The following is a 21,463-nucleotide window of genomic DNA, read 5'->3' as shown; positions in this document are numbered from 1 at the left end:
GATTGGCACAGGACAGAGCAGAGTTTAGGGCTGTTGTACATAGGGTCACTATGAGTCACAAGCAACTCGACAGCACATAACAACAACATTATAAATAATAAATTCCTATTAATATTATTTAATGGCCCCAGAGGGAGATGAGTTGGTGTAGTGTATAGGGCTTTGCACTGCCTTAACTCAAAGGCAGTATCTTTCTTGAGGCTTAAATGTATCAACAACTCCAAAGGAGAAAGATGGGAAATATCCTCCCTAATGAAAACTTGCTTGAATGTCAGCTATGAACCAATTCTAAACCCATGGCAGTGAGCTAGAGTTTTGAGTCTGAACAGTCCCAATATAGACATGTTGGTATTACACAATATTTGTCCTTATGAGACTGAGTTATTTTACTTAGTATTAGCTTTTTATTTTTAAAAACACTGTTTAATTCCTTATTATTGCATTTTAACCTTTGTTATTTAGTCATGCCATCAAGGTTATATGAAAAACAAATGAAAATGGACTGATTTTTATTTTCTTCTTCTACTGCTACTACTACTACTTGCTTGTGAATTGGAACTGACTCACAGTTGACCCTCAGGTGGGCTTTCAGATGCTGTAAAGTGCACAGAAGATTGTCTTTTGCAAAACAGCTAGTGGATTTGAAGAGCTTTTTTTGTTGCTTGTCTTTGGGTTAGCAGTACTACTTCTATTCACTAGACCACCAAAGTTCCTGTTGTTGTTGCAGTTGTTAGTTGTTGTCGAGTCCGGTAAGACTCACAGCAACCCCATGAACAAAAGAGCTGAATCCTGTCCTATCCTGTGCAGTCTTCATCATCTCTGACACACCTGAGCCCACTGCTGTTGTCTTTGTGTCACTGCCTCTTCACCTTTCCAAGCATGATGTATCCTCTCCTAGCAACATAATCCAAAATGAGATGAAGCTCCACCATCCTTTCCTCCAAGGAGCACTGTGGTTTCACCTTCTCCAATATGTATCTGTTTGTTCTTTTGGCAGGTCATAGGGTATTCTCCAAGACCACAACATAAAGGCATTAATTCTTCTATAATCCTTATTCACTGTCCAGCTCTCCAAGGCACAGCAGATGATTGGATAAATCATAGTTTGAATCAGGTACAACTTAGTCTTTAGACTGACATCATTGCTCTTCAGGACTTTGCAGAAGTCCTTGTTAGCAGACTTTCCTAATGCTAGAGTACTGAATGTACCATGGACTGCCAGGAAAACAAACAGATTCATCTTGGAGAGAATTAAACCAAGCTACTCCTTGGAGGCAAGGATTCTGGGGCTTCGTCTGACATACTTTGGACATGTTGCCAGGAGGGACGGGTCCTTGGAGAGGGACATCATGCTTGGGAGGGTGGAGGGACAGTGCAGGAGGGGAAGACCCTCTATGAGATGGACTGATTCGGTGACTGGGGTAATCGGGATGGCATGTCAGAGGCGGTGTGGTTGGCGCAGGATAGAGCAGGGTTTAGGGCTGTTGTGCATAGGGTCGCTATGAGTCGCAAACGACTCGACAGCACATAACAACAACAACACGAGGTCTCTAGATCTCCTGACTGCTAGTAGCAAGGATGTTGATTATGGATTCAAGCAAAATGCAACCAATTTCAATCTTTTCTCCATCTATCATGATGTTGCCCACTGGTCCAGTGGTACAGATTTTTGTTTTCTTAATGTTAAGATATCCATATTGGAGGTTGCAGGCCTTAATCCTCTGAAGCAAGCACCTCAAGTTCTTCTCACTTTCAGCAAGCAAATTTGTATTGTCTGCATAGCACAGGTTGTTGATGAATGTTTCTCCAATCTAATGTTGCATTATTCTTTCCAGAGTGCAGCTTCTCAAATGATTTGTTCAGCCTATAGATTAAACAGGCATGGATAAAGGATACAACCCTGACACACACATTTCCCAATTCCAAGCCATGCAGTGTTTTCTTGCTCTGTTCAGTTAATAGCTTATTGGTCTAGGTTTTGTATAAACATAATTAAGTGCTGTGGAATTCCCACGGTCAGCTGGAGTGCCATCTTCACTTGGGGCAGTAGCAGTCAGACAGATGGAGGCACAGCCAGGGTTGGCAGGAGAGATATCATCACAGAGAGCAGCACCAGCCAAGAGACAATGGCACAGCCAGGGTTGACTGAAGCACAATCTTCACCTGGGAGCACTCAGACAGACGATGGGCATGACTGGGGCCTGAGTCATCCTCTCTGGGACAAGTGACTATGCTCAGCAAGACTCTGCTGATAACTGCTCGCTTGCTTGGTTTATGCTTTGCTTTAGCACAGCATTTATCTGCCAGTTTGCTATATTGGGGGGTGGGGAGGAAGGTGGGAAGAAAAGGTTAGGTGATATTTACTTTTTAGTTTGTGTATGCATATGCTTTTATGTTCAAAGTTTGTGCTTACAAGTACAGTACTTGTCTGTCTGTTGTACTGAGGTAGCTTGATGCTTGTTATGATGCTGAAAGCCTTCTCACCAGCATTTAATACCAGCAGATCACCCATGGTGGTCACATTTCAGTGGAGCTTCCAGATTAAGAAAGACTAAGGAGGACTGGTCAACCACTTCTGAATTAACTGGCCTTTAAAATCCCTATAAACAATTCAAGTTTCCCTGTTGTTGTGTACCATGGAGTCGGAACATAATCAAAGCTGGCCCTCCAGTGGGTTTTCAGAGACAGTTAACTGCACAGGAGGAGTTTGCCCATCCTTCTCCCAAAGGGCAGCTGGTGGCTTCAAACTGCATGCCTCAGGATTGCTTGCCACTAGGTCACCCGAGCGCAGGGTTTCCTAGACTATTTAAAAATAGGTTCCGAGCCTTTCTATCCCCCCATAACCCCAAACAAGAACTCTGAATCTCTGTTTTGGTTTCAGTTTCTTTTCCTCTTAAAGTTTCCAACTTGATAATTTCCTTTATCAAAATCATAATAAATAAATTTCCTCTCATTTTATGATTGAATATTGATCTTTATACTAGTAAGTTATTTCAAGTTTAAAAAAATATTGTAGAAGAAAGATCAGAGAGGAATATGGTCTAATCTTACTGAGAATGCCTACTAAGATAAGAATATCCTAAAATTTTTGCATATGAGCCTAAACAGGAAGAAGATGAGTCTGAATTAATGTAGGTAGAGTTCAAAACAAAAAGTACATGCTGTGTAAGCTGTAATTATGGTAATGAAAAATTGTTTTCCAAATTGCTAATCTAGGAAATTTCAAGAGAATAGAAGCTATCTGTATGCAAAAACACGAGTTAACATGTAAAAGTTGTTGTGTTGTATGTGCCATCGAGTCACCTGCATTTCATAGAGACCCTATGTACAACACCCTTAAACCCTGCTTTATCCTGTGCCAATCTTATTGTCTCCGACACACCCACTCCCATTACCTCAGTCACTGAATGAATCTAGCTCATCAAGGGTCTTCCTCTCTTATGCTGTCCCTCCAGCAACTTTTTTTTTTTTAAGAAAAAAGTAGGAACACAGGCTCATTCTGCCCTAAGGATACACAAATGTTCGAAGTTTGGTAAGGGAGAGCTGATTATATGAAATCAAATCATAAGTATTTATTCTAATATGAATATACAAAACACGTTATAAAAGGAAATACAGAAGCAAGAAGTCTTTCCGTACTCTTATTCTAGGCAGTCTTTATTGTAAGTGCACAATTTAAGCAACAGCTAAACAGAATAGGTAGAATGGTCAGGAGATAAGAAAAGATGATGAATATGTGTTCACAAAGTCAGAGAAAACATATCAGAAGCTTGGCTAAAAACTGAGTGAGAGAATGAGGAGGTTTGGTTAACATTTCAAAACAGCTTCTGGGTGACACATAAAGTAATTTTGGAACTGTCGAAATTACCATCAAGTCAATTATGTCTCAGAGTAACCCTATGAACAACAGATCAAAACTGTCCTATTCTGCACCATTCCTCTGTCATGGCTGAATAAATAAATTACAAATTATGAATTAGGATCAGAGGAAGACTCTTCAACAACTTGTATTATGCAGATTGCACAACTTTGCTTGCCAAAAATGAGGACTTGAAGCACTTGCTTCAGAAGATCATGTACTATAGCCTGCAATATAGGTTGCATCTCAATACCAAGAAAACAACAATCCTCACCACTGGGCAAATACACAGCATCACGACAGTTGGAGAAAAGACTGAAGTTGTTAACAATTTCACCTTAGTTGGATCCACAATGATCACCCTTGGCACCAGCAGTCAGGAAATCAAAAGACGAGCTGAGCTGGGGAAATCTGCTGTGAAGGACCTATCCAGAGTGCTAAGAGCAAACATATCAGTCTAAAGACCAAGGTGAGCTTGATCCAAGCCACTGTCTTGTTGCCTGCTTGCTTTGCATCTGAAACCTAGACAGTGACTAAGGATGACAGACGAATTACCCACACCTTTGAGTTGTGGTCCTGGAGAATGGTATTGATTATCCCATGGACTGTCAAGGGAACAAACACATCTATCATAGGGAAAGTGAAATCAGGTTGCTTCTTAGAGGTAAGGACAGTGAAACTACTTTGGGTATATTGTCAAGAGAGGTTAGTCCTTGGAGAGAGACATCATGCTTGGAAAGTTGGAGGGTTGGCACAAGAGAGGAAGGTCCTCATCAAGATGGCCTGGCACAGTGACTACAGCAATGGGATCAGTCTTGGAGGTGGAGATAGTGAGGTTGGCTCAGGATAAAACAAGGCTCAGAGCAAAAAAAAAAACAAAAACAAAAACAACCAAACAAACCCCAAAAAACAAAACAAGGCTCAGAGCTGCTGTTCATAGTGTTGCTGTGAGTCATAGTTGACTCAAGGGGCACATAACAATGACATTAATTATAAATAAATACTAATGGCCTACATATCAAAGAGGTTTCCCATATCTTGCTAGATGAATATTTAAAGTTGTTGTTATTGTTATGTGCCGTTGAGTCACCTGAGACTCATAGTAACCCCATGTATAAAAAGCCCTAAACCCTGCTCTATCCTGTGCCAATCTTATTGTCACTGACATACCTACCCTTATTACCCTAGTCACTGAATCAATCCATCTCATCAAGGGTCTTCCTCTTTTGCTTTCCAAGGACTAGTCCTAGCTTGCAACATGTCCAAAGTATGTCAGACAAAGCTTCAGAATCCTTGCCTCCAAGGAGGAGCCTGGTATCTTCCTCTCTAGGATGAACTTGTTCTCCTAGCAGTCCATGGTATGTTCAATACTCTTGTCCAGCACCACAGCTCAAAGGCATCAATTCTCCTTCTATCATCTCTAGTCATTGTCTAGCTATCTGATGCATAGCAAGTAATTGCACAGACTGTGGCCTGGAGAGTTAAAATGAAAACTCATTGCCTTTGAGTTGGAACTGACTCATTCCAACTCAATCCCACTGCTGCAGCCACTGTGTCTGTCCATCTTATCAAGGATCTTCCTCTCTTTTGACGACCCTCTACCTTTCCAAGCATGATGTCCCCTTCCAAGGAATAGCTTCTTCCAGCCACATGCCCAAAGTTAATTCTCTAGTGTGTTTTCAGATGTTATAAAGCACACAAGAGGATACTCATCTTTCTCCTGCAGTGTAGCTAGTGGATTCCAACTGTTCGCCTTTGGGTTGGCTGCACAACTCATTACTCTTTAGACCACCAGAACATCCTCTGGAATCACTGGACAATAGAAACGGATGATTTATACTAATATTTATTCCACTATTGAATACATATTCATCGATTATTTGTTCTATGCCATTCATGGGTTATGTTAAAGCAAAAGAAATCATCTTGATTCTCCAGAAACTTGTTTGATGAAGAACTTTGTTTCTGTTAAATACTACATTTAAACTATATTCTCATCTACCTATAATCCTATAATTCTTTAGAAGTTAAAACTAAAATTATGGCTTAAGTTTCCAGTGTGAACCAGACCTGTCACTAAATTGAATGACAAAAACCACTATCTTGTGGTTATTCTAGTGGTGGAAAGAACTGCATGGGAGGGAGGGAATAAAAGAAGAGTGAGTGAGGGGAAAGCTTAGATGTAGATCTTGACTCTTAGACTTCTATTCATCACCATTTATGCAAAGTGGTACTAGTCCTCTCCCATTCTTGAAAGTAAATATTGGCCTTGTCTCCTCAATCTGATAGTTGCTGCTGTTGCTGGGTGCCATCAAGTCACCTGTGACTCATACTAACCCTCTGTACAACAGCTCTGAACTCTGAATAATCCTGAGCCACTCTCACTCTCTCCAACACACCAACTTCCATTACCCCAGACACTGTGTTAATCCATCTCATCTAAGGTCTTCTTCTCCCGCTACTAAAAACATTAACAAATTCATATATCCTATTGGTTTAACAGCATCAGCTTATTTTTTAAAAAGTCTTATTAAACAATCTTTTTATACCATCCATATCATTTTCATTTAACCATTTTCTTTTAGGATATAAATAAGCCTTTTATAGGGAAGAATGAGGCCTTGGGGTCACAAAACATATGTGCACCTCCATACACTTTCTTTTAAAGCCTTCATATTTTTCTTTTGGGAGATGGGGACTGTTTTATCCAAAATGGAGAAAGATTAAGATATGGAAGCCAGAGATTTACTTATTCCCAGAAAATCACAACTTGCATTGTGCAGTTGCTTTTTTCTTCATTTTCATTTTATATTGGTTTGCTTACAAAGTTGTATAGACATTGTGTTTCACACTGTAAGGATTCAGGTTGGGGGTCTTGTTGAGGAAAAAAGACCCTCAACAAGATGGATTGATACAGTGGTCTTGAGTTATGACGGAGATTGTGACAATGGTGCAGGATAGGGCAAGTTTCAAATCTGTTGTTCAGAGGGTCACTATATGTCATAGTCAACTCAATTCCACCCAACAATAAAGACACTACTAGTTTAATATCTTAAAAGTCTTTGGAGCTGATAACCTCATTTGTACATCTGTATATAAATTCATGAAGAAGAACATTCTAGGTCTGTTGTTAGGTGGTGTCAAGTAAAACTTATAGTAACCCTAAAAACAACAAACCTGAACTCTTTCCCATACTGTGCCATCCTCAGCATCTCTGACAGGCTTGAGCTCACCGCAGCAGTCAGTGTATCAGTCCATCTCAACGAGGTTCTTCCTCTCTTTCACTGACCCTCCTTCCACCTTACCAAGAATGATGACCCCTTCCAAGGAATAGCTTCTTCTAGTAACATACCCAAAGTATGAGAGAATGAAGTTTTGTCATCTTTGCCTCCAAATGCTGTAATTTTTCCAAGACATATCTATTTGTTCTTTTGGCATTCCATGGGATATTCAGTGCTCTTCTCCAATCAAAGGCATCAATAATTGTTCTATCATCCTTATTCACTGTCTAGCTCTCAGAAGCATAGGAAGTGATTGAAAAGACTATGGCCTGAATCAGACAAACTTTGGTGTCAGACTGATATAACTATTCTTCAGTATTTTAGAGATGTCTAATGCAGTCCCTCTCCTGACTGCTGGTACCAATCAAGAATGATGACTGTTGATCCAAGCAAGATGAGATCACTGACAACGTCAATCCTTTCTCCATCATGATGTTGCTCTTGGCCAAGTAGTGAGGATTTCTGTTTTCTTGATATTGAGATGTAATCCAAGCCTATCAGGTGTAGTTAAATTCCTAATCATGTCTCCTGACTGCTGATATCAAGGGTGCTAATTGTGGATTCAAGTAAAATGAAGTCATTAACAATCACAACCTTTTCCCTATCTATTAAACTCTCTTCACTCCTATCCCCATTGCCAAATTATACCTTCTCACTGTGAAAAAAAACCAAGAATACATAAAAGAGTGAAAGAAAAGAGAAATGGAGGTGAGGAAAACAAAAAAAAGAATGGAAAAAGGAGAGAATATATAGAAAGCAGAGAGATCTTTATATTCCTGAGATCATACGATACACAATACAAGTAAAAACTTTATATCGTGCCTTTTTTTCTCTTAAGAATGATAAACTTTAATTCTTGTCACTACATCAGACATCCACATGCATTATCTTTGTCTTCATTTCAAATATTTATTTTCCTCTTTACAGAGATTCTTAAAGTAGAATTCTATGGCAAAAGGTAGAAAAATCTTAAAGGCTCTTTTAGCCTCTGTACATGGTCATGTGGCTTTCCATAAAGGTTTTACAAGTTTCTGTTTTCTTCAACAAAATAGGATTAGAGAGGAATTTCTTCAACACAGTTAAAAGTATTTATGCAAACCTGAGAGCCTGTACATTGTTCTCAATGGAGAGAGGTTAAAGGCATTCCCTTTAAGAACAGGAACTAGGCAAGGATGTCCACTATCATCTCTCTTATTCAATAATGTATTGGAAGTCTTAGTGATAGCAATAAGGCAAGAGAAGGGAATAAAAGGTATCCAAATTAGCAAAGAGGAGGTAAAATTATCTCTCTATGCAGATGATATGATAGTATACTTAGAAAACCCTAAAGACTCAGCAAGAAAACTACTGGACACAGTGGACCAATTCAGCAAAGTAGCAGGATACAAGATCAACATACAAAAATCAGTTGGATTTCTGTACAGTGACAAAGAGAATACAGGGCTGGAATTCAGAAAAACAATACCATTCACAATAGCTAATCACAAGATTAAATACTTGGGAGTAAATTTAACCAGAAGCACATAAGATCTATTCAAAGAAAATTACAAAACATTACCACAAAAAACAAAAAGAGACTTTGAGAAGTGGAAGAATATCCCTTGCTCATGGATAGGAAGACTCAATATTGTAAAAAACGGCAATCTTACCAAAGGCAATCTACATGTTCAATGCAATCCCAATACAAATACCAATTCCATTCTTCAATGAGATGAAAAAGGCAATTTCCAATTTCATTTGGAATGGAAAAGAGGCGCCAAATAAGCAAAGCACTCCTTAAAAAGAGAAACAAGGTAGGAGGCATCTCACTCCCTGATTTCAAATCTTATTACACGGCTGTGGTGGTCAAGACAGTGTGGTATTGGTACAATGACAGACACATAGATCAATGGAATAGAACTGAGAACCCAGAAATTAGCCCATCTACCTATGGTCAATTGATTTTTTACAATCTTTGTAAATAGGAATATTTATTATCAGAAGTAGTGAAAGAAACATGAAAAAACGTAGGCAGCCATTTTATATTGTTCAGTGAGCACTGAATACATGATACTATATTAAGAAGTAGAGCCAACCAGAGGCAAAATCTCAAAAGAACCTAAGGGTTTTTTTCCCGTGGTTTATCTATGAGTCCACACCCTTCCTTTTCTGTGTGTACAGTCAAAACTTCCAAAACCTTAGCCTTGACCTGGTCATAGTTTATCGCATTTTGTGCTTGACTAAGACCTGAATTCTACCTCATACTCAGGACCTTTCTTGGTCTGTTTCAAGAGATTAGGCTTTTAAGAAAACATTAGTATTTAAAAGGAACTCACTGCCTAAAGGAGTAGTAGTTAGTGGTGGAAACTATCCTGTGATAGGAGACACAGAGGCAAAGATTCTGGGTTATATGCAACTTTCTCTAATAATAGTCAGGGCTAGCTTTTCACAAAGAACTAAGACAACATCTATAACTAGACATCTAAAATTTCCTCATCAAGCTGGAGTAAACTGAACCTGAGCACACACAACCTAATGCAAAAGGTCCAATTACCTAATTATTTTTAAACCACATTAAAGATACAATAACACAAAATATCTGAAGCACTATCTATATAATGCATTTATATAAGAAATCATACTGAAATTATCTTATAAGCTAATTTTCTTCTTCTGAAGGCAATATGTGAAGTTTTATTGAAAAGTCTGGATTTTTTTTCTTATGACAGACAACTGATCTTGATCAAAGAACCTACAAAATTATTTTCTTTAATATTAATTATGTCTTTTCTAGTAGAATACCATACATATACAGGACACACAAATATTTTATATTTAATAGGAGGAAATAATAAAAAACAAACCCTGTCACTTCTGCTTCCATTCAAGTTGGATGATATGTAATTCTTTCACATATATATAGTGTGTTATTTTAAAATTTGCTTCTTGTTCCCCACTAGTTTCCAACTTATCAGTAGTGGGGTGCCAGAATGAACTATCAATTTCTTTATCAGTTACAAAGTAGAAATGTCAACCAGAGAGTTCTATTGTTTAATCAGTGCACCATTCATTTGAAAGAACTACTTTTAAAAGTTGTTCACATATATTCTGTACTTTATGAGCTATAGCTTAAGAGTTGATAAAAATCTAAATCCAAAAGCACATATTAAATCTAATAATAATCCATCTAATTTTGAAGGTGCTGATTAGTGTCAACACCATATTATATTTAATTTTTAGAAATTCAATTTAGAAATATTAAATTTCAATTTATAAATATTAAAAACTGTGTTAAAGGTAAAGACTTCAGAAATTCTTTGGAGAAACAAGACACCCAGAATATCAGAATACAAAAGAATCTTTGTTTGAAATATAAGAGAATTTTTGTTTGACATAGGGACCTCTCCAGAAAAGAACAACGATGTCAGTCTGCAGACTAAGGTGTGCCTGATCCAGGCCACGGTTTTCGCAATTACTTGCTATGCACCAGAAAGCTGGACAATGACTAGGGATGATAGACGGAGAACTGATGCCTTTGAGCTGTGGTGCTGGAGAAGAGTATTGAATATACCATGTACTGCTAGAAGAAGAAACAGGTTCATCCTGGAGAGGGTGAAACTAGGCTGCTCCTTGGAGGCAAGGATTCTGAAGCTCCCTCTGACATACTTTGGCATGTTGCAAGGAGGGACCAGTCCTTGGAAAGGGGCATTATGCTTGGGAGGTTGGAGGAACAGCACAAGAGGGGAAGACCCTCGATTAGATGGATTGACTCAGTGACTAGGGTAATGGTGGTAGGACTGTCAGAGGCGATAAGACTGGTTCAGGATAGAGCAGGGTTCAGAGCTGTTGTCCTATGAGTCACAAACGACTCAGTGGCACATAACAAGATTATCCTTTCAGCAAACGTCTAAAAAGTTACTTAGAGTGCTAAGAAGGATGAATTTAAAATTATTTTACCATTTTATGACACAAATTAGGAGGATCTTCACAAGAAGGCATGAATAACTAAAGGAAGCAATAACGGAAAAAAGAAACCCATTTTTTTTTAATATCTTAACCTGGATTGCCACACTCATGGCTCTCTCCACAGGCTCTAGAGGTGGGGCTGAGACACTTTTCTCTTCCAGGAAGACATGAGCCCTGCTGCTGTCAAGGGTGCGGGAAGTTTAGCTGACTCTGACCCTCTTCCTCCTTTCTGAACTACTCTACATATTTAAAAAAAATACACAATTAAAACATAACTCTTAGAGATGCATGAGATTTAACCAAGGTGGAGTACTTACATTCACACTGTATGACATCTAAGTTGAACTGCTGAACAGCTCCCATGCTTATCTGTTTTAACTCACTGTCCAGTAACATCTGCATTAAGGATGTTGACAGATGCTGGCAGGCTGACATGCAAGCTGTCTGGGCGACTTTCCCCTGTTTAAAATAAACAACCAAATAAAAAACTAAATAATTACACACAGAATTACATCAGAAAATAGAAAAGAATTATACCTGACATTCTTTTTTATGTTAGTTTTTTAAAACAGTGTTTCTATATTCTAGTGGCTATGTCTTTATCCAGTGGCAAGAAGCTTTGCTGTAATCTCAAAGATGGCAATCTCCTCCTGTGCGATTCCTGCTCTGAAAACCCACTGAAGGTTAAGCTATGGATCAGTTCTGACTAGATGGTACACAACAACAATAATTCCTTTATCATAGAAATCAAAATCAATCTTGTGTACTTATCCTTCTCAGAATATAAATATCATTGAAGCCCTAACAAGACAAGGGAAAATTAAAATACAAACTAAAAATTACCACTTTTCTATTCTCTTGAAAATTATCAAGTACTTAAAATACACAGTAAAATATGGTGTTTATGAAACATAACAACTAGCATACTGTCTGAATCCATAATATGCCTTTTAGGTTTTCTTCATATAATTTACCAAGCCAGAAGAAGCTAAAAAGCAGCTTTACAACTTAAGTTTTATTTATGCAAAAACTCAGAATATACTTCAAGTAAGTCCCTGTTCCTAGCTAGTGTCTTAATTTGTAGCTCAGTTTTAATTAAAGGGGTGGGGGAAGGTAGATAGGAGAACTTTGTCTACCAATATACCCCCTAAAACCATCAATAAGTATGTATCAAAAATTAGGTTTGATAATCATCTGATAATTTAGAAATATGTAGTTAAGTAAATCACAAAGTGTGTGATTTTCTTTCACCATACACAGCATTATTATAACATTATTTTCTACTATAATAAGCCATTAAACTCTCTATGAACTTTCACATTTTAAATTATATTTTTTTTAAATTGCAAAAATGTTTAGCTTCTAGATAACATAATTAAGTCAAAACACTACATAATTTTTAGCAGAAATTGTTCCTTTAAATAGACTTTACATCTCAATTAGAAGTTTAAAAGTAAGTATTTTAAAATTTCTTAGGTAAAGTTTTATAGAGTAATATTGTCCTTAGTACAACTGTTTCAATGGACAAATAAATGTTTTGTTAATAGATTTAAAGGCTCATGATTATTATTAGAAAGCATGATTTTAGAAGATGTGTCATATTTGGTCTCATCTATTCTAGCAAATTGTTATCTTCTGATATTTGGCAATTTTGGTTTTTCCTACTTATCATAAAGGCCAACAAAGCTATAGAAGACTATGAAAAAAACCCTTCCAAACATAAATGCTAAAACAGATTGGTACAAAAACATGTATTTATATAGAATGAGTTTGTCAGAAAGCCAAGAAAACAAATCTATTTTCAAGATGTTTAAGAAAAACACTTGTTCTTTACACATGTAAAATCAGGCTAGAAACAACGAATCTTTCTTTATGAATGAGTCTTTAGCATTTAGACCGTATGCACAGTGAAAAACTACATATATGAAATGGAATGTCAATTTCTCAATCAAAAACTTTAGATATAAAAGCCACTGCAAACAATATATCTGACAGATACTGATGAACTGCCAAAAAGGAATGCAACAAACAATGCAAAACTCAGCATGCTTCAAGATACCAAACCCCAGAGGAATTAGTTTGGGTGACATGCAGCTCCATTCCCCAAGCAGAATAATAACAATATGAATGGGAGGGGAGACAGAAAAAAGCAGAAACCAATGGCATGCCATTTAATAACAATGTAATAGGCTTGGGCATACTTAATGAAAATGTCTTTTTTTTTGACATAATGGAACAACCAGTGCATTTTAGCTTAATGTACTTCTCCATCAATTCAGCTCCTCATCCTATTTATGGTGCATTCTAATGTAGAAACACAAAACCTCTCCAATCAGTACATTCACTAAGAAAAATTAACTATTAATTTCATAAGCAAATATACCTCATAATGTAAATGGTATTATTTTAAACAAAAAATTTAAAAATTTAATATTGATTCAGAAATTACAAATTACTATATATGAATATTACTGGAACTGAAAATGATGGCAAGAGTACAAAAACAGACTATTTCATAAACCTTCTGGAAATGGGATAAAAACACACACATGTAAAAACACATTTTCTTTATTTATAGGAAAAAATGTAATAAAACATTAATTATTAAATTTACTTTGGTTGGGCACTCCTTAGGCATTACTAAATACAGGCTTATTGTTCCCAAAAATAGACATTCAGAATAATTGCAAGTTATATGGAGTAATTTCTTCCTGAAATTTCAAAGCTTAGAGTTTAAGTCAGTATCTTAAAGCTTCAGAGTTTGAGAATTTTTAACAAGTTATTTAAGATATTTCTACATATTATTTTTTAAATGTCAACTACCTTACTAAAAAATTTGTACAAATATTCTGAAATTCTATCTACTAGCTATTTTCAGATAGAATTTTTTAATGCTCTAAAAATGTCCATACGCCAGAAAGACCTCTGGAAGTTTATTTAGGATGCTTGTACCCCTTGGCTTTGTTGGTGTAACCCAAACACCCTTTTGAGTAGCATTATTGCTATTAATGTTGAAGCTTCTAATAATTTGTTTTCTAGAGTAAAATACCAAAATATTTTTATAATTATACTTTAATAACTAGCCCTCTTTGCTAGGAAAGCTTTGGTCTTTAATTCTATAACAAACATAGCCAAAAGAATAAAGTGACAGGACAGAGAAAACAGAGCACATTTAATACATTTCAAGCACCTAGGAATTTCTGCTGTCCTCCTCCTAAAAATCAATTGCAATTACCAACATTTTATTTTTCGTAACAGCACAAAGCTCAAACAATAAGTAAAAACACCTGCTAAACTTTTAAAGGTAATAACTTTTTTACCCTGTTCTAACATTTTGCTAAAAAACAACTTGTAAAGAGAGAAAACCCTTAGACAAACTTCTTATATTTCAAAGGAACTTGTAAAAGAGAATCTGCTGACATATTAGATCCTTTTTGCATTACCCCAAAGCTTTTCTTTTAAGAACAATTGTGGTAAAGAGACATTTGGCTCCTAGGAAATTCCCAAAGGGTCAACCATATGCATCCTTCCATGGCACCTTCACAGCGCTGCTTTCTAGATCCATGTCTCAAAAGCAGCTTTCATCATCTACTTGTGTGTCAGTCAATATGATTTATGGACTGCATTCAACAAAGTCAAAGCATATAGAATGAGAAATATGACTACAATCTGCTAATTTGTTTTGTATTGAGCCACTTAAGAGTCAAAGACCTGATGTCAGACTGAGAACTGCAACACAATTAACCAGCCGGTGACAGATTCATCCATCCTCCCTGCCAGGCTGTGCCAATCAAAGACAGCATGAGGCGACATTTGGTGAAATCAGTAAGAAAACTCATTCTCTAAGTAACCTATGTGAGCCCATGATTGACACTTTTTGAATTTAGCTGGTGGAACACAGCCACTCTTTACCAACAGTCCCCCACTGCAAGCTGTGAAATAAGGCTTTTAATGCCAATCACAGGAACAATAAACCAAAACCCACCAACCCCTAGTTTAAAAGGAATCAGGAAAACTCATCTGTTTGTATGTCAAGCCAAATTTCCAAAATAATTTACTATTATAAATTAGGCTAAAGATATTCTATTTCATTTGAAATATCACAAAATGACATGGTAACAAAACCAGAACACTTTTTATTAGGTTATGGCTCAACTGTTTTGTTTTCAAAGTAATGTTTTGATAGATTTAGTCTAATAGTAAGAGAAATATAGAATACTTAAATACTAATGTGGCACATTTAAATTTTCATTTGACGTCTTCATTTCTGTCACACTATTCTCTTATTTCAAAGAGCTAATAAAAAGGAAGTTTTTATTTTAACAGTAATTATTTGAAAGCATTTCTCAATGCTGCTTTCATTCTGTCAAATACATTTAACATAAAAATGTGTTTTTGAAATCACAACCATTCTACCCGCCCTCAATGATCACACGAGAGCCCTTTCTTCATATATATATATCCCCACAAAAGGTTAAATCAGCACAGTAACTAGTCTTTTATTTACAAAATAAAAATAAATATGTAGACTAAGAAATGTGGTACATTGCATTTATCATTCTTCAAATTAATAAGGATTTTGTTTTAAAATGTTTTGTGACTCTTAAGAGGGTGATGGAGAAGAAATGAAACATACTGAACTTGGATATTAAACCCAGCATTAAGGGGAGCTCTGGTGGCCTAGTGGCAAGAAGCTGCACTGCAATCCCAGAGGTGTTTGGTTCGAATCCACCAGATGCTCTGCCGGGAAAGGAGGGACAATCTCCTCCTGTACCAGTCAGATCTGATTTGATGGTACACAGACACACAAAATAATAATAAAATAAAAACAAAACAAAAAAAAACCCAGCACTAAATGAACTTACTAATTATGATCCTGTCTTTTAAAAATTATTTCAATTAAAGCAATATTTCTGTATTCTATAAACTTACTGTGCCTCTCAGTTTGCTACACAAATTGCAGTTATGAGATAGCAAAATGGTCTTTTCAAAAGGGAAAGCAAAAAAAGAAAAGATGTATTCTGATGAATTGGTCAGTCTCAGTTAAGTAAAAGCCACAATTTATAGTCTTTTCAAATAAACAGAAATATAGTGAGCACTTTCAATGTAAAGCAAACACTTAAACTAGAACTAAAAACTTCTTAATTAAAATAAAGTCTAGCTGGTATAGCAGGTCCAGGGCTGCATGTCATTTGAAACATGTCAATTGGTATACCATCTATTCCTAGAGCATTAGTTTCTGCACATGCCTTCGGTGCAGCTTGAATGTCTTCATTATCACAGGCTCTTGTTCATATGATACTTCCTGAAGTATTTCAGTGTCAGCCAATTCTATTTGGTACAGTGATTCTGTGTATCCCCTTAATCTTCTTCAAATGCTTCTGGTATCACTCAAGATTTTGCCCATAGTATCTCTAAGTATTGCAACACGAGATTTAAATTTGTTTTTCAGTTCTTTCAGCTTGAGAAATGCCCAGCAAGTTCTTCCCTTTATATTCTCAAATCTAGGACTCTATATATTCCTTTATACTACTTTGTCTTCTTGAGCTGCCCTTTCAAATATTTTGTTCAGCTCTTTTATGTCAACATCTCTTTCTTTGTTTTGGCTTCCTGAAATTCTAGGGTAATTTTTGAGGTCTCTTCAGATATCCATTTTTTGGTGGATTTTGGTAGGTTTTTTCCCCTGTACCTTCTGTCTCTGTTGTAACCTTCTGCTCTCTTCATGAATGATATCCTTGATGTCATCTTACAACTTATCTGGTCTTTGATCATTGGTGCTCAATACTTCAAACCCATTATTTGTTTTGAAAGATTTTTTTAAAATTGGTTTCAATACAATAATTCATTTATATTATCTTTCAATCATATAGTGCTTTATATAATCTTTCATTTATATTGTTAACATCTAATATTTTAAGTCTTTTTTAATTAATATACATATTTCACACATTCTCTTTATCCACATTGTATTTCATATGATCATTCCCATATGTTGTGTCTTATAAAATGAATCACCATTGATCTATGCCTACTGATACCCCATCTTTTTCAGATACCAGTGGGTCTTTCATAATTCCTTTACTCCCTCTTTCTCTGTCCACACCAAACTTTGCAACATTGTGACTGTCCTCCCCCTTTTGCAAGCCCACTGCCTCCCTCTTTCCTCGTTGGACATTTGCATCCATCTTACTAGTTATTCTTCTATTTTTACAATAATAGTCTTATGCAGTATCAAACCTATTCTTACGATGATTTTTTAAATTCAGGTGGGATAGGTTCTTGTGGACTTGTTTTAATTTTTTTCAGCCTAAATTTAAACTTGCACATGAGTAATTGAGGGTCTATTTCACAGACAGCACCACGCTTGGCTTTGACTGCTGATACTGAGCTTCTCCAATGATTCTTTCCACAGACATGGTCAATGTGATCCTATGTAATCCATCTGGTGAGATCCATGTGTAAAGTCACGGTTTGTGAGTTGTCGGGGTTTTTTTAAAAACAGTATTTATGACGAATAAATCATTGAATGTATAAAATTCTGTCATTGTATTTCTGGCTTCATTTATGGTACCAAGTCCATGCTTTCTAACTCCCCTTCTTTCTTCATTTTTTTCCAATTTTTTGCACTCCAGTCAGTAGTTATCATTATTGCATCTTGAATGCATGTTTGGTCAATTTTAGATTTTTATCTAAGACATGGTATATATCATTTGGAGTTTTTCTGGTTTTGGCAAGTATCATTGCTGCTTTCAAAGTATTCTTGTAACCTTCCAGTTACCTTAACTCTATTGGCAACTGCTTCCTTAGGAAAAGACAGGGCAAGTCCCAATCTGCTGTGCAGCTCCTAATAACAACAACAAATTCAGTAGGCAAAATGAGCATATAAGGACAGTTCAGTAAGAGTCCAGGAGATGTCAAGGTTTGGAAGACATGGCTCTGGTTTTAAACACCTGATATTATAAATCTATCAGGGGTAATGGTGAATGTTATATACACCTTTGTTAGGAGAACAGCCAGAAGAAGACAGTTTGTGTTATGAGTAACTAACTGAGATTATTTTAATACTTAAATTTACTTAGTACCAGCAAACCAGGCAACCAGATACATTTTGAAATAGGTAAGGAAGTGGGCATTTATTAAAGCTCTATATTACTCTTTTCCTTTGACAGTTTTAAGATAAGAAAGATAAAGATAAGAAATGCTTTTCACTGTAGTTGTTTCTGCGTCTTATGGCTAAGTCACAGAATAAAGGTTTAAAAGTAGAGCAGAAGAAAACCCATTATTAAAGTTGCAATTCTGTGACAGCAAAATTACAAACACTTCTTTACAGAAGCACCTAACTCAGTGCACCACAGTGATAGAGTAATTAAAATACACCACTTCACCTCCCTATTATGACCTGAAATTTCCAATGAAGTTGTCAGAATTACTAATTGACTAAGACAATTAAGGGCGTTTCCAAATGACCATTAATAAAATGAGTAAGTCTGACCCAAGAAGTGGTCATGCCTTCTTTACTGACAGAGTTGGCTGATACATTATAAACATATTCATGAAGGAAAAAGCAGCATACAATTAATTCTTTACCATCTGAAAGTTTCTATTCAGCAACAACTTCAGAATGACTCTCATATATTTGAATAATGTTTTATGTGGGATGCTTTGGAGGAGGAAGGGCTTATTTAGAGTCTCAACTCAATTTGGCTGTCTTCTGTTACCGAGATACGGGAACTCTTGTTAAGGTCTACAGCTTTCAATTAACTATATTTTATAGCATTTTCAAGATGAAATCATATAACATAGCAGTATTGTTAATTTGGAGGATTCTTAAAGTTTTTAGGTATACTCATCTTGAATATCTAGGGATTTCTGAGCAGAGGGTCACTAAAAAGGAAACTCAATGAGATGGACTAACACAGACACCACAGCAAAAACATATGTAGCAACAATCATGAAACATCAAAAACATATGTAGCAACAATCATGAAGATTGATACAGGACTATGCAGCATTTTGTTCTTCCTATGCAAGGTTGCCTTGAGTCACAGCCAACTCCACAGCAACAACAACAACAACAACAACAACATAAAGCTCCAGACAGTAATCAAGGCATTAGAGATGATCCAATCCTGCAAATGACAGTTAAAAATACTGTGTGGAGAATAAGTCCTTGAGGACATCTAATATAGGCCTTTGTCAACTGCTCCTTCTTACATGCAAAGAATTGACAATGTCTTCTAATTTATATGTTGATTCCTGCAAGAAGTGGAAAGCTTTACAGCAGCATGACAGATTTTCCCTAAGGAGTTGAGCGACTAACCCAACTTGGCTAATGGTATGAATCCACCAATGGCTCCAGAAATAAAAGCAATCTCCTCTCACGTGACTTATACCACCAGAAATCCTTTGGAAGGTCAGCTAGGAGTCAGTTCTGACTCAATGACAATGACAAGAAAGAAGATGACCCAGTAATTCTATTTGTAAAGGGCTCTGGTGGCTAAGTGGTAAGGTATTATACTGCTAATTATACCAAAGGTGAGCAGTTCAAATTCACCAGCTGCTCCATGGGAGGAAGACAGTCAGTCTCCTCCTGTGTGATTTTCTGCCTCCAAAAACCTGCTGGAGGGTCAGCTATGAGTTGGTTCTGACTTGACAGTACACAACAATAATAATTTATTACTAGGTGTATACTCAAAAGATTTGAAAGCAATGACTAAAACAGACATGTGTACACCAATGTTTATTACAGGATTATTCAAACAGCTAAAAGGTGGAATGTTCACAATAAATGAACAAATAAGCAAAATATAATATACAAATATTAGAACACTTAGCCAGAAAGAGAAATAAAGTTCTGATATGTGCTACAGCTTGAATGAACCTTAAAATCACGTGTGTGAGTTAAAGCAGGTACAAAAGGACAAATATGACATAATTCCTCTTACATGAAATATCAAGGTAAGGGGCTGTATTGAAAACCCAAAAGCAGGTGGTTTGAATCTATAAGCTGCCCCACAGGAGAAGATGGGCACTCTCCTATCATTTGCTTTAGAGCCCTTGAAAACTAACTATGAAAAAAAAAAAAAAGAAAACTAACTATGAGCTTCGAATTGGCTATGAGTCACTTTCAACTCAAAGGCAGTGAAGCTGAACTTAATGAGAGAGAAAACAGAAAAACAACTGACACCACCAAGAAGACCAGCAGCTGGTTCTTTGAAAGTGTCATTAAAGAGAGAAAGGAAAAAAAAAAAAAAAGACCAACCACTGGCAAACTTAACCAAAGAAAGAGAAGACACAAATAAATCGAACATGAAATGAAAGAAATTATATCACAAAAGAGCCAGCTGAAATGAAATTGGTAACAGAATAGTATGAAAAGCTATACTCTGATAAATTTGAAAACCTAGAGGAAATGGACAAATTCCTAGAAGCTCACATCCTACTCAGAATGCTATGGGCAGATGTAGAACACTTTAACAGATCATTGTTGTTGTTTTTGTTATGTGCCGTCGAGTCGTTTCCGACTCATAGTGACCCTATGCACAGACCATTACAAAAGAATAAATTGAACAGATCATAAGATGACTTCCCACAAAAACGCTGGCCCACATGGTTTGTGGCTGAAGTCTACCAAGCATTCAGAGATGAGCTATCACTAATTCTACTTAAATGATTTCAAAATCTAGAAAAAGAAGAAACATTCCCAGAATCATTCTATGAAGAACACATAAACCCTAATACGCAAATCACGCAAAGACAATAACAAAAAAACTGACCAGTAGCTCTCATAAACATAGATGCAAAAGTCCTTAACAAAATCCTGGTCAATAGCATTCAACAGTACATATAAAAAAATGATTCATCATGACCAAATGGATTTCATAACAAATATGCAAGGATGATTCAACACAAGAAAAACAATCAATGTAATTAACCATATTAACAAAGCAGAGAACAAAAACTACATGACCCTATCAACTGATGCAGAAAAGGCCTTTGATGAAATACAACACCCCTTCCTGATTAAAACACTCAATAAAATAGGAATAGGAGGACATTTCCTCAACATAGTATAAAGTATATACATAAAATCAAGAGCCAACATCATTCTCAATGAAGAAAGACTAAAGACATTCTTGTGAACAGTGAACAATGATGTCCACTATCACCACTGCTATTCAATATTGTATTGGAAGTACTTGCTAGAGTAGTATGACAAGAGAAGGAAATAAGATGCATTTCAAATTGGCAAAAACGTGGTAGAACTGTCACTATATGCAGATGATATGATAGTGAACAAAGAAAAACTCCAGAGACTCAACAATAAAACCATTAGACTAAGTAGACCAATTTAATAAAGTGGCAGGATATAAGATGT

At 36.3% G+C, this 21,463-nt stretch overlaps 1 protein-coding gene across 3 annotated transcripts in view; it reads right to left on the bottom strand.

Annotated features, from left to right (window-relative positions):
* Positions 1 to 21,463, bottom strand: part of EXOC6 (exocyst complex component 6) — a 254,131-nt gene that overhangs the window by 70,601 nt on the left and 162,067 nt on the right. For all 3 annotated transcript variants that reach the window (XM_006880347.1, XM_006880346.1, XM_006880348.1), the window contains one exon: positions 11,403 to 11,544. In XM_006880347.1, coding sequence (XP_006880409.1) covers positions 11,403 to 11,544 — 142 coding nt within the window. The remainder of the gene's footprint in view (positions 1 to 11,402; positions 11,545 to 21,463) is intronic.

Source organism: Elephantulus edwardii, unplaced genomic scaffold (assembly GCF_000299155.1).
Source record: "Elephantulus edwardii isolate Elephantulus edwardi_28Jun2011 unplaced genomic scaffold, EleEdw1.0 scaffold00007, whole genome shotgun sequence".
NCBI classification, from domain to species: Eukaryota; Metazoa; Chordata; class Mammalia; order Macroscelidea; family Macroscelididae; genus Elephantulus; species Elephantulus edwardii.
The sequence above is the reverse complement of the archived record's forward strand: the minus strand, read 5'-3'. Positions and strand labels throughout refer to the sequence as shown.